Below are 13,134 nucleotides of genomic sequence, written 5' to 3' on the forward strand. Positions count from 1 at the left end.
TATCATAGGTCTCAATTACTTCTATAAGGTTCCACATAAAGTATCTGGCACTCAATCAAAAATAGCCAGATTCACAATATGAAAGCAAGGCAATATGACCAAAAGCCAAGAGAAACAAGATAAGGAAATAAGATGCATGTGAACTCTAGATAATGGTTATCAGACCCAGATTTTGAGAATACCAAGATAAATATGTAAAACAAAATAAGAAAAATGTTGTGAACTTTGGCACAGACTAGGAAACTAAAAAGGAGTTCTGTAGAAAATACAGCTCTGGAAAATATAATAACCAAAACCAAAAATCGGTTTAATATCACATGAGATACAGCTAAGAAGAGAATCATAAACTAGAAGCTGGATAAAAAAACATATGTACCCAGAATAAATACAGAACGTAGGGAACATAGTTAGGAGGTCTAAGATACATATAATTATAGCCCCAAAAAGAGAAGAGAGAGAATTAGGCAGAAGTTAAAATAGAAAATCTGAATACTATAATCACTAAAGAAAACTTAGTCTAATTAATTGAAAAATTTTCCAACAAAGAAAACTCTAGGCCCAGGTAGCCTCATCTACCAAACATTTTAAGGATGAAATATTATCAATATCACACAAAGGATTCCAGAAAACAGAGGTCAGCAAACTTTGATAACAAAATTCAGTGAGAACATTAAAATAAAACAAAATTATAGGCCAATCTCATTCATAAACACTGATGTAAAAATCCTACACAAAATATCAACAAACTAAAATCCAGCATAAAGCTAAAAAGGGATAAGTCACCAAGAACAAATGGGGCCCATTCCAGAAATGCAAGTTGAGTTACTGTTAAAAATCAGTCAGTGAAGTTCACTGCATTAGCAGAAAAAAGGACAGTCATATTATTATCTCAAAATGGAAAAAAAGACATTTAATAAAGTTGAACGTCCATTTATAATTTTAAAAAGACTTGGTAATAATAGAAACTTCCTTACTGTGATAAAGGGAACCTGTACAAAAGCCAATTGTATTTCTATATGTCAGCCACAAACATTGCTGTGAGAGCGAAACATCCACGGGCTGCCTCCTGCACGCCCCCTACCAGGGATCAAGCCTGCAACCCCGGCACATGCCTGACTGGGAACCAGCAACCTTTCAGTGCACGGGATGTCGGTCACCCAACCAAAGGAACCACACTGGCCAGGGTCATTCAATTAGCTTTTTAAACTTCAGAATTTTCCTTTGTATTAAAAAAAAAATCACTTTTCTTTCCTTATTACTAATTTAAACTGATATATGTCAGGTGCCTCGAAAATACCTCTGCTTTGTCATTTGTTTGACATAAACAAGATCAGTTGCTTCTACCTGAAAATAGTCCTTTCTCAACAGGAAAAGGAAATATTTTCTGGCAGGCCTATAGTAGAAAAGGAATCTAAGAAAAGGCATCTTAGAACACTGGATACTCTTCTCTGAACCTGACCAGCACACTAACTAGTCATCAAGCATTTCTCCCTTGTAACCATGCTGCCTTGCCCCACCCTCTTTCACCAGCTCTGTGTTTATCTCTCCTTTTACTTCCTCCTTCCAGCTGTTCACTCAACCCCATGAATTCCATGCTTAGTCGCTGCCAGGACATTCCCCGGGGACGGAATCTGCTCTTCATCTTCCCGGGAGACCATCTGCGGGCCCAGGTCTGTGCTTGATATGCTGCTTGTCCACCTGCTGTCAAGGTGCACAGAACACAACGTGGTGTTGAGCTTTTGTCCTGCTTTTTTAAAAATTGTCTCCATAATTTACTGACTTGGAGTAAGTCATTTGTATGAAATCATTTTGGATTACAAAAATAATTTTGAAAAAGACTAAAATGAAAGCCAACACTATAAAAAAAATCAAACCAAAAGAAGTGAGACTGTCGCGTCGCATCACTTCCCTGTAGGATTGAAGATGGGCTCCAGCCCTGGGCGGGCATTAGCAGGCTGGACCCCAACAGCCCTGTGCAGCCCTGTCACCCCCAGTGTTCACTGCCTGGCCTGGACGAAGAGCCACTGAATAACGTAGAAAATGCAATGGCACAGTGGTGCTTTGCTGACACTTGGATGTGATATGTCAGCGAAGTGCAGGATTAAAAACACGCAGCGTTGCTTCTGGGACCCGCCTCCTCTCCTCCCAGCACAACAAGCCCAGGGATGTTCAAAACAAAGAGAATCTCAAGAAAGCGATGAAGAAACTCACAGCACATCCACCTCAGAGGGGCTGCTTGGTTATCTTTTAAAATGGCCCTGTGATCATCTTGCAAGTTTTAAGTGGCGGTTTGGGGTACAAATGTCTAACTTGCTTTGCCACTAAAATCACCTGGACTAATTGATCTATAAGGAACACTTGGATGAGATGCATATTTTAATAAAAACACTCTTGTCCCTGACACTGTGCTTTCCGTGCTTTTCAGAATACAGGCGAGTGTTCCAACTCTCATTGACAGTAAAATGTGGCCAAAATTAAATGTGGTTGCATCCTCCTAACGACTCAGATTTTAGAATGATGCCTCATACCAGCTGTCTGGGAACAAATGTATTTTGTTGGCATGGGAACAAAAGAATTAGTCTGAATTTTGTAAATAAACTGTGGTTATTAAAATTACTTGAAACAAGCCAGAGTAATAACCATTAAACATGAAAAGTCAATAAAAGTCTTTGAGTTATATTTCTGTTGCAATGATTATTCCTGTTTTCATAATGTGTGTTGGGATAAAACATAGTTTTGAGCTGTTAGTACTTTTAAATGGATTTCACTGCAGATGCGTTCGTCAACAGCAGCTAAGACTGTGAAGTTTTAAAATCCTTTATGGAAAATGGAAATTAAAGGCTTGGAAATCTGTAAAAGATGAATTCTTCCTTTCAACAATTGTCACGATTATTGCTTAATTGATTTTCTGTCTACACAGCATCTTGGTCCCTCTTGATGAGGGTAAAGATAAGCAACGCTGCCCAATGAACACTTTAAGTATACTGATGCTGGTTCTCCCCAAACCCGCGTCACTCCCTGATAGATCACTGGGCATGGTGCGACGCGAAGACATTCTTTGGGAATACAAATGCTAACAGTGGTAATGGTTCAACAGGCAGACGGAGCCAAGGCACTTCAGAGATTCTAGTTTCCCAACAGCTACCGATACCGAAGGGACCACATTTTATTCTTAAACCAGGCAGCTGGGAAGAAGCAGCAGGATGCTGAGTGATCTGCAGAGAAAATAAAGGGCCCTGTTGGTGTCCGCCCTGCTCTGCCTCTGGGCCTGCGATGGAGGAGAGGTGGAAGGAGAATGCCCTGCTGCGGAGCAGAGCAGCATGGTGGGCCGGATGGCATCTGCATAGCGTGGATGATCCCAGAGGACATTACACAAAGAGAAATAAACCTGACAGAGGAGGAGGATCTCACTCTTTGGTGGGATTAAAACAAAAAAAAGAAAAAAGTCAAACTCATAGAAACAGAGTAGCGTAGTGGTGGCCAGGGGTGGAGGTGGGGGACATGGGGAGACGTTGGTCCAGGGCACAAACCTCCAGTTACAAGACGGTCCTGGAATCTAAGGCTCACATGGGGACTATGGTCAGTAATACCCTGTTGTGCACTTGACATTTGCTAAGAGAGTAGATTTCGTGTTCACACCACATACAGAAAAGGAATTAAGTGAGCTGATGCATGTGTAATTAACTTAATTGTGGCAATCATTCCACATGTGTTATCAACTCATCACATTGTGCATTTTAATGGTTACAAGTCTATCTGTCAATTATACCTCAATAAAGCTGGAAAAACTACTGAGGGGAAAAAGAGGAAAGGTGGTTTCCTGGGCAGGGTGCTGGCTTTGTGGCTTCTCTTAGTTCCCCTGGGGTACAAGCCCTTTGGTGCGATGATGTCTAGGAGCATAGATAAGCCACGAGAAGGCTCAAGGATCCTCCTCACCCCAGATGAAAATGATAAAAGAATACCTACCATATTTATTTTAATAAAAGCCTAATCAATAGTATACTTAGAAAAAGTCTATTTAGGATATATTTAGGAGGCGCAATACAAGGAGCTATAATTATACAAATTCGGTGGCCTTTGCTAGTCCTTGTCCTTAAACTCCCTTAGCATGTGATGCAGCCAGTCTTTCCTTCCTTCCTCCCTCCCTCCCTCCCTCCCTCCCTCCCTCCCTCCCTCCCTCCCTCCCTTCCTTCCTTCCTTCCTTCCTTCCTTCCTTCCTTCCTTCCTCCTATACCACGTGGGCCAGGCACTAGGCTAAATGCTGGATATAAGGATATGTATGACAGTGCCAGCCTAGGAGCACACCCTCAAAGAGCATACATCTCTCTCGAGAGTCTGATGGGAAACCTTTTGTAGAGGTCACAGAGATACTTCAGGAGCTCAGATGAAAGAGGGACATGGGTGGGCAAGATCATGGTGGGCAAGGTCATCAAGGAGGAGCTCAGGGCAGCAAAGGCTTTCCCCCTGAGCAGAGGCGTCCAAGCCAACATGTGCTGGTGGACGCCATGAAGAGGACAGACAGGCCCTTTCTTTTCTTCAGAGCTTCCTGTCGAGTAGAAAACTCTAGTCTGTGGTTTTCTGACAAATTCTCTGGCTCTGCTCTTATCTCCCTGACCATTCATTCCTTTGAAGTCCTCGTCAGTGCCTCCCGCTCTCTCTGGTCCCATGAGCGTGGTCCTGCCAGGGGTCTGTCTGTGGCCCTCTTCTCTCTGCTCTTCCTTGTCAATGCTGGCCATACCCGAGGCTTCTGGTCTGTCCCCCAGGAGACGACCCAGACATGTTCACGTTTCTAGGGCTCCTTCTTGAGTTCTGGAGTCAGCTTTTCAACTAGTGTCTCCACATGAAGGTCCTGCTGCCAGCGTCTCCGATTCGACATCTAAAAACCAGTGCTGCCATTGTCCACTGCACACCAGCTTATCAGCTCAAACATGCGGTGTTATTTTCGACATGTTCCTTCCTTTTGGCCTCTCTATCTTTGTGAATTTTAAGTGAGTCTTCACATCTATTCCTTTCTTTCTACTCCCTTTGACAAGAAAGGAACACCTTAGAGATAATGTGGGCTCAGTTCCAGACGCCCGCAATAAAGACAGTATCACAATAAAGCGAGTCGTCATCTTTGCTGGTGGAGGGTTATGCCCTCAGTTTGTAAAAAACACATCTGTGAAGCGCAACAGAGTGAAGCAATAAAAGGAGTCTGCCTGTCCCCAGTTCACGCCTCCTGATGTCCCTGTGGCTGGTGGTGTGACCTGCAGAGCCACACCCGCTGGGTTTGTCTCTTTCATCACTTGTTCATCTTCTGCTGCCATATTCATCTTTCTAAAGTATAAACACGGTCAGTAATGCTGCCCAGTCAAAGAGAAGAAAACGCCTCCACGCTGACGACCGCTTGCTGACCAGGCACTGAGCCCTCAGTATTGCACCGAGACTGGTCGCCAGTGGCCATGCGCGGTGCTCGGAACACAGCAGGCAGTAAGGCAGGCTTGCTCTTTTGTTTTCATAATGGACATCATGAGTGAAGTTACCTTTCTACCATGTCTCTCCTCACTCTATTCCAATGTCCTTCCTCTCTGTTGATGCCTAGTTACGTGCCCTCTCCTGTGAGTAGTGATAGCCACGCACACTCCTCTGCATTGTGTTGATAGTTTCTGAAGTATCTCACACACGTGACCTCGTTTTGATGTCCACATCCACCCTGTGGGAAGGTATGAGCACTGGCGTTTTAGGGACCTGGTACCGGAGCAGTGCAGTGCTTGCCCAATGACCAGCAGGGACAAAGTGGCCTGAGCACCAGCAGTCATCCCCACTGGATCTCCCTTGTCCTGCAGCCTCTCCTGCCCCAGCCCCTGCCTTGGGTTCTGGTAACTGGCTCTGGGACAACCTCTGCCCCCTCCCCAAATACACACAATGACCTCTGAGGCTGTCTTTGCTCGCTAGATTCTCTCTGAAAGTAATGAATGTGTCTAGGCCTGAAATATAAAGTAGGTTGCAGCAAAGATGTGATTGAATGTTGAGTATGGCTGGCTTTTTGCTGTATATTTTAAGACAACTTATGGTTACTTGTGGCTGCACAGTCCAGACCCTTAACACCTGGACACACCAGGTAAGAGGCACAAACAAAGCAGCTGGCTGCTAATAACACTGGCCAGAAGGCAGAGGCCCTCCGGTCGCTGCCCAGGCAACAAGGCCTGGTGGGCCCTGAGAAGACTGGCAGAGGCGCTGCCCCCCTCGGACCGCCCAGAAGGACCCGGTTCCCTTGAGGGCCGCAGGCTTTTGAAACAACATGTGTCAGCGAGCGCCAAGCCCTGCCTGGGCCACGGGACCTGAGCTCTGACCAGCTGCAGGTCCTCCTCGTCCTTCCTCACGGGGGGCAGGCAGGATGGACACAGGATTAATGCTGTGTTCTTTCTGCATTTGTGATTCTGAGCCTCTGAGCCATTTAGAAGAATAAGTAAGAACCTCCCTCAAACTCCATGCGTGGAGTCTACACTGTGTACGGGTCTCCTCTGTGCAACTAAACCGTAAACTCCTCTCCAACCCACTCATCTCTGTCTTCTCAGCACCTACCATGTGCCGCCACGAGCTGAGGGAAGACAGTGGGACCCTGCTGGGAAATGCACAGCGCTGTGTTCATTTATTAGGACATCTCTGGCTCACTGTCTTTTCTCACTAATTTATCTAAAATAATTTGGGAAACTGAGCGACTGATGTAATCAAAGCCATTAATACTTTCAACCTTAAGATACCTACTTCCACCCAGAGCATCTGCTGTGTGTACACTACTATCCACATTATATTAGGTCGAAATCTGACGTTGCTCAGTGCCTTTGTGACAAGTGTAAACTTTGTACCGTGTTAAGAATACCAAGTGAATTTTTATTTTATTTTATTTTTTTAAATATTTTATTGATTTTTTACAGAGAGGAAGGGAGAGGAATAGAGAGTTAGAAACATCAATGAGAGAGAAACATGGATCAGCTGCTTCCCCCACACCCCCTACTGGGGATGTGCCTGCAACCAAGGTACATGCCCTTGACCGGAATCAAACCTGGGACCCTTGAGTCCACAGGCTGACGCTCTATCCACCGAGCCAAACCGGTCTGGGCCAAGTGAATTTTTAAACTGTTTCTTTTCTTCCCTGTCTTTTCTATAATATTGTCCCATGTCGGCAAATTACTTAGTCTCATTGAGAATGATGACACGCTGTTTACTCAGGAAAGTGAGGGTCAGTTGTACACATCCCTGAACCGAGCGATACACAGCATGTACCCATGTTACGTAGCTCCCTCCAATGGGAAGTGTCATGGCCGGGATCGAGCAGCCCACGTGTGGCTGGGCGGGAGCGGTCCTTCCCTGGGCCGCCCCTGCTGTGAGGGCTCGCATCTTTTCCTGATGACTCAGTTTCCTTGCACAAGGAGGAAGCTGGGCCAGAGCTCTGACCTCCCCTGGTTTGCTGCAATTATGGCATTCTTGCTCGGATCTTATCTGGAATCAGGAATTACTAACTCCTGGTATGGCTAAAAATAACGATGATTTCTAATGACTTTACTACTTATGAATTACAAGATAAGTTGGTGTTTCTGGAAGGCTGGCTTAGAGAGTTAGTGTTTCCTAATTTTATTTGGCTTATCTTGAACCTGCATGAGGAGCAAATTAACCCTCTGTAGCTACGATGAGCAAGCCTCCTCTGGGCGCGGTGCTGACTGACCTGCCAGGGGAGGAGTTAGGAGCGTCGATGGCACCGAGGCAAGGGGTGGGCAGCAAGGATACCACCCATCGAGACCCGATGAGAAGCAGCTTTTTGTTTTTAATTAAAAACACAACTTTTAAAATGCCTCATTCATTTTTTGTTTTTATAGAATCAAAACATAGGAATTTTTCCTAAATGAAAAACAGCAACAGTTTAAGCTTTTTCTTTTCTTTTTCTAAGTGAGCGAGTTAAAAAAAGAAGCCCAGGAAACTGCCCTTTGTAATCCTGCCAGTTCCAATTCTGACTCTTTCTGCAACTCGTACCAGGATAATATGTGGTTGAAAAGGAAGAGAAGTTTCGAGAAGCTGATCTGCACACGTTTCAGTCATTCGGTTGGCTGATGTCAGGCCAGTGACTGGGACTACCCTTGCTTTGACATGCAAAACAGACAATCATATACAACAATTTCAAGATTTTAACTATTTGCCCTGGCTGGTTTGGCTCAGTGGATAGACCATCAGCCTGCAGACTGAAGGGTCCTGGGTTAGATTCTGGTTAAGGGCACATACCTTGGTTGTAGGCTCTATTCCGGCCTCTTGTACCGGCAGGTGAGGGAGGCAACCAACTGATGTGTCTCTCTCTCACATCGATGTTTCCCCCTCTCTCTGTCTCTCCCCTCTCCTTCCACTCTCTCTAAAAATCAATGGGAAAATATCCTTGGGTGAGGATTAACAACAACAATAACAAAATAAATAAATAAATGCACAAATCTTTAAAAAACTTAAAGATTTTAACTGTCTGAGTAAGCTTATATAGAAGTGGACCCTAAGAATGTACAACACAATACTTCTAATTATTAGTGTCACAAACTGAAAGGGGGCAGAGGTCAAATTTAGATAAAGACAGAAGTTGAATTAAATTCCGAATGAGTAGTATTTATCAAGTGCCCATCATTTGCTCTTCGGTTTTGCTGAAGCAACTGGCATTTTTTTCCAGCTACAGCTTAGGATCTTGTGGGAAGGACCCAACATGTCATGGTTGCAAAGACTATGAACTCTGCAGCTTTACCCATGGGTATTTCCTGACGTTTCTTTGGTAAACTTGGAGCCTAATAGAAGATATCAGGAATTAGTGTAAGAAATAGTCTAAAAAGCTATTGTCACTGCAAAGATGAAAGCAACTTTGATGATCAAAAAGAAGTCAATGAAAAGAGACCGAGTGGTTCCTGAATCCTGCCCCGTTGTTCATTTGGGATTTCTTCATTTCCCTCCTCTCAGCACACGATGGAGTTTTCCGTGTGAAGTTCTGCCATGAATTAGAGCGATGTCAACAAAGTGTTACCTTAAGTCATATTTTATCACAAACTGGAGAAGCCAGGCCTCCAGGGAGCACTGTTCCTGCTTTCAGGAAGCTACAAGCGTCCGAGACAGAGGTGGAGCCCAGCGGCCTCAGCGAAGGAAGCCTGTGCCATGGCGCTCACACCACAGCCATCCAAGGAGCTGTTTGCATCTGGGCCCTGTCTGCTCTGCGTTCGTTTCCTCTGCTCTTGGCTGCTCTCTGCCCGTGGAGGGTTAATGCTGGCACGGATGTTTGCTTCCTGCCATCCTTAATACACGTACTTGCCCTGAGTCTGCCATGCAGCTTTTTTATGAACTAGAAATGTAACTTAAAACGTGTCATCAAAGGAGCAGAGGTTTGGCATTCAGAGTAACGTGGGTTTGAATCCACCGTACTCTCTACTAGTTCTATGACCTTGGGCGGGTTACTCAACCCCTCCGGGTTTTACAGCTTCTGTGACATGGGGATGATAACGCTGGCCTTACATGGCTGTTATCAGGATACATGAACTAACATGTATAACGCTTCTTGTATAGCATCTGTTATTTTGTAGGCCTTTGATAAAGTATAGTTATTAATTTTGTATTCTAGTATTATCTTGTTCTGTGATTCTATTGTTGACTGTATGACAGGCCCTCTGTAATACATATATTTGTATATTCATGCATAGCATACACGTGATCTATACATATTACATGGCATGTATGTTATGCTGGGTGTATGTTAGAGAGTAGGAGGGAATTATGAGGCCGTCAGTTCATCGGTATGAATACTCAGCACCGATGGGATGCTTCCGTCTACCATTCTGTGCCGTCCCCTGCCTTGAGGTCTTGTTTGTAGACACCTCCCTCCCAAGATGAAAAACATCGCCTATTAGCCTTACTTCAGTGTTTACTCTCCCACAGGGTCAGAATGACTGACCGGACATTCCGGCACTGACTGCACTCTGAGACGACAGGTAATGTGCATGAGGCGTGGTGGCACCTTGGGGAATGTGAAAAATGCTGCACCCAAGAGCTGAGGACATGCATTTATAAAGGTCCCACGGAGGCTCCTGAGCTCTCAATACATTGCTGCCTTTTTCACTTAAGTTGTCAAAATTACCCCAAAGAATAACTCACTATATCCAGAAGAACTGAATAAAAAGAATCCTGCCATTTGAAAATGAAATAGGTCATTAGCTATCATCATAGCCAGATTATTCTGGTTAAATTTATTTTATTAATATAATGGAGAGAGAGGAGAAAATTCAGTTCAAAAGAAAATGTGATTTCTGTCTCTCCATTCAAATAGGATGACATGACACACACTGCTTGCTGGCTGTGGACCCAACATCCCTCTCCCCACTTCCTGTTCAGGTTATTCTCCCTCTTCCACGTAGATCCCGGTTGGTCTAGGCTGGTATGGGTCCCCTCAGTCCTCTTGCCAGGGATTGGATATGCCAGACAGAGCATGTGACCTGTCCTGGCCAATGAGAAGCTAGAGGTATGTGTGTAGGGGTTGTTGGGAAAGGTCTTACTCTTCAGAAGGGTCCCTAGAGGCAGACAGTCCGCTTCTGCCTCTGGATATTGCTGGGAATCATGAGAGGCCTTGGCACTGCTTTTAGGATGAAGTCAACCCAGAGGAAGAGCCACAAGAATGTTATAGAGGGAGCCAAGGCCCGAGGCTCCCTGCCCAGAGCCTGCCCTACCTACAGCCTTCTGGTTTTGTGAGGTAATAAATCTCTTTGTTGTCTCTGCCAGCCAGGAGCGGGGCATTCTGTTACGTGCAGCCAAACACCCCAGTGGAAACAGGAAACACATCAGCTCCCGCTATGGAGAAACACACAAGCACGCGGGCGGAGGGGGGTGTGGGGGGCATACCTGCTCCTGGGCCTCCAGCTCCCTGTGCTGCAACTTCTTCTCTGCGCATCGCACTTGGTTCGAGCGGTTTTCCAGTTCATCTCGCAAGGTCTGAAACAACATATGATAAACACGTAAACAGGAAAAACTAGCGCCCCTGAAACAAAGGTTTTATCACCTGAACTGGCATCAAAAAGCTTCAGATCTCTAGCCTATTACTGTCATTCCAAAGAGTTCAGCAAACAAAACCAGATTTTAAATGCCAGGCCCAGATGTTTTCCACTTTAGGAATAATCAGTATAAAAAATTCCAAACTTATAAAACAGACACATTAGTGGGTGTCAATTTATTTTATAAAAACGCCTCTTACATTCCCAGCATGGAACCAGGAGCATGCAATAAAGCACAGAGCTGTTGCTAATTAAAACAGCTTTGTCGGTACACCTGCAAGGTACAGGCACACGCGGAACAGTGTTGTGACAGCTAGGAATTGCAATGCTGGACTAACATGACACTTCAAAATTACACCATGGCAATGTGAGTAACATATGGAAACTTTAAAGGAGTTTCCCCACTGCGTCATTGAGGGTGGTGTGGAATGCGAGGAACCTGTAAGAAGTGGAAGGACATGATCTCTTTCAGTTGCCAAGTAGCTGCAGGAAATGGAATTCAGGTTAATAGAGGGAACTTACAAACCACGAAGATCAGTAATTATCATCGAGTTGACTACTATTTTAAGTAAAGAGGTGAACTAGAAAAGAAACAGTCCATTTAGGCCACCCGATGCACTAGAGATACAATACGCAGAAGTTTACAGTGAGCAGAACACAGGATGATAACTATAAAGATGCCAAATTCTCAAAACTAAATCCATCCAATCAAGACCACCGCGTATCTGCTGTATGTCAAGACCTATTGCGGTTAGAAAGAGCAGTGAAAGAAAACAGACAAAACAATCCGCTGCTCTCAGGAAGCCTGTACTATTGGGGGCAGATGATAAGCAAACCATAAGTATAATATATGTCAGTGGCAAGTGAGGAGACTATTAAACCTACCATTTTTTAAAATCAATATCAACAAAATAGAAGTGAAATTACACTTGCTTTTCAAAAAGGTACCACTTTTCAAATCTGCTCACAGTTTAACTAAAGATGTAAAACATGTGACCTTTCTAAGGTTAATCAGAGAAAGCAGTATGTCTAGAAATTACTTTTATTATCTATTAAAAAAGTCAGTCTAAAAAAATTGGAGAGAAACCAAATAGTAGTCCACTTTTTAAAAAGCTGAAATGTACTAGATGAAAAGAAAATGACGGTTTATATTGGCAGCTGTTCCTGGTCTCATTTTCTGAAAAATTATTAGGCCATTCGAGTGCCAACCTCGGAATTCAACATCAGGACTATGCAAAAATGACCACAATTACTCAATAAGTACAAGCAGGAACATTCTTCTAAGTTGTGGCTTCTTTACTCAGAAGCCTTCAAGTCTGACACACACAAAAATCACAACTCTTAGTTTATTCCTGAGAAAAGCCCAAGATAATTAAAGAACGGAATGTCCAACATTGGGTAAAAGCAAACACACACACACACACACACACACACACACACACCCACAAAACAAAAAAACAACAACTGCTGGAACAGTTATGCTGGAACAGTTATACTGTTTATTCTGCGAAGTTAATCCTCGCCCTGAGGTCTGCTGGTTGACTTGCATCATTACTGAAAGGGCAACCTCCCCTGGATGCCCTATAGGAAATCCTGGGTGCCCACTTGGAGCGCTCTGATTGGTCAGGAACAAAGAGTGACACTTTTCAGAAGCAAGTGTGACTGTCCTATTGAGCTTTCTGAGAACAGTGGGGGTATGCCACATGCTTTCAGAGGCATCAGGTTACAGGACAATTGTATTTGTTTGTATATAATATGAAAATACGTAGACCCAACGAGAGTGTAAACTATGTTACTTGTTAACGGCCTTTCCAGGGAGAGGAGGAGCCCTGGTGGCTAAGGGGCCTGTGAAGGCACCTGTGACAGGACGAGAGCTTTGCCATTGATTTGGGGGGAAATGTGTATTATAGTCAGTGCTCATCAACTTTGTAAACAGGATTCAAACAAGCCACTCAACCTGTAGAACCATGTGCCAAGGGATCGTGTGTCGTCTTATTAAAAACCAATTTCTTGTCCAATCTCAGAGGGAAGGCAGGGTGGTGGGTGGGTGGGAAAAGATCAACCCGAAGACCTTATATGCATATATGCATAACCCATG

At 44.3% G+C, this 13,134-nt stretch overlaps 1 protein-coding gene across 1 annotated transcript in view; it reads right to left on the reverse strand.

Moving 5' to 3' along the window:
* The window catches only part of CEP112 (centrosomal protein 112), a 281,747-nt gene that overhangs the window by 24,112 nt on the left and 244,501 nt on the right, over nt 1–13,134 (reverse strand). Inside the window, exon 24 of the mRNA XM_014458887.2 lies at nt 10,888–10,977. Within this exon, the coding sequence (XP_014314373.1) occupies nt 10,888–10,977 (90 nt within the window). The remainder of the gene's footprint in view (nt 1–10,887; nt 10,978–13,134) is intronic.

Source organism: Myotis lucifugus, unplaced genomic scaffold, assembly GCF_000147115.1.
Source record: "Myotis lucifugus unplaced genomic scaffold, Myoluc2.0 scaffold_100, whole genome shotgun sequence".
NCBI classification, from domain to species: Eukaryota; Metazoa; Chordata; class Mammalia; order Chiroptera; family Vespertilionidae; genus Myotis; species Myotis lucifugus.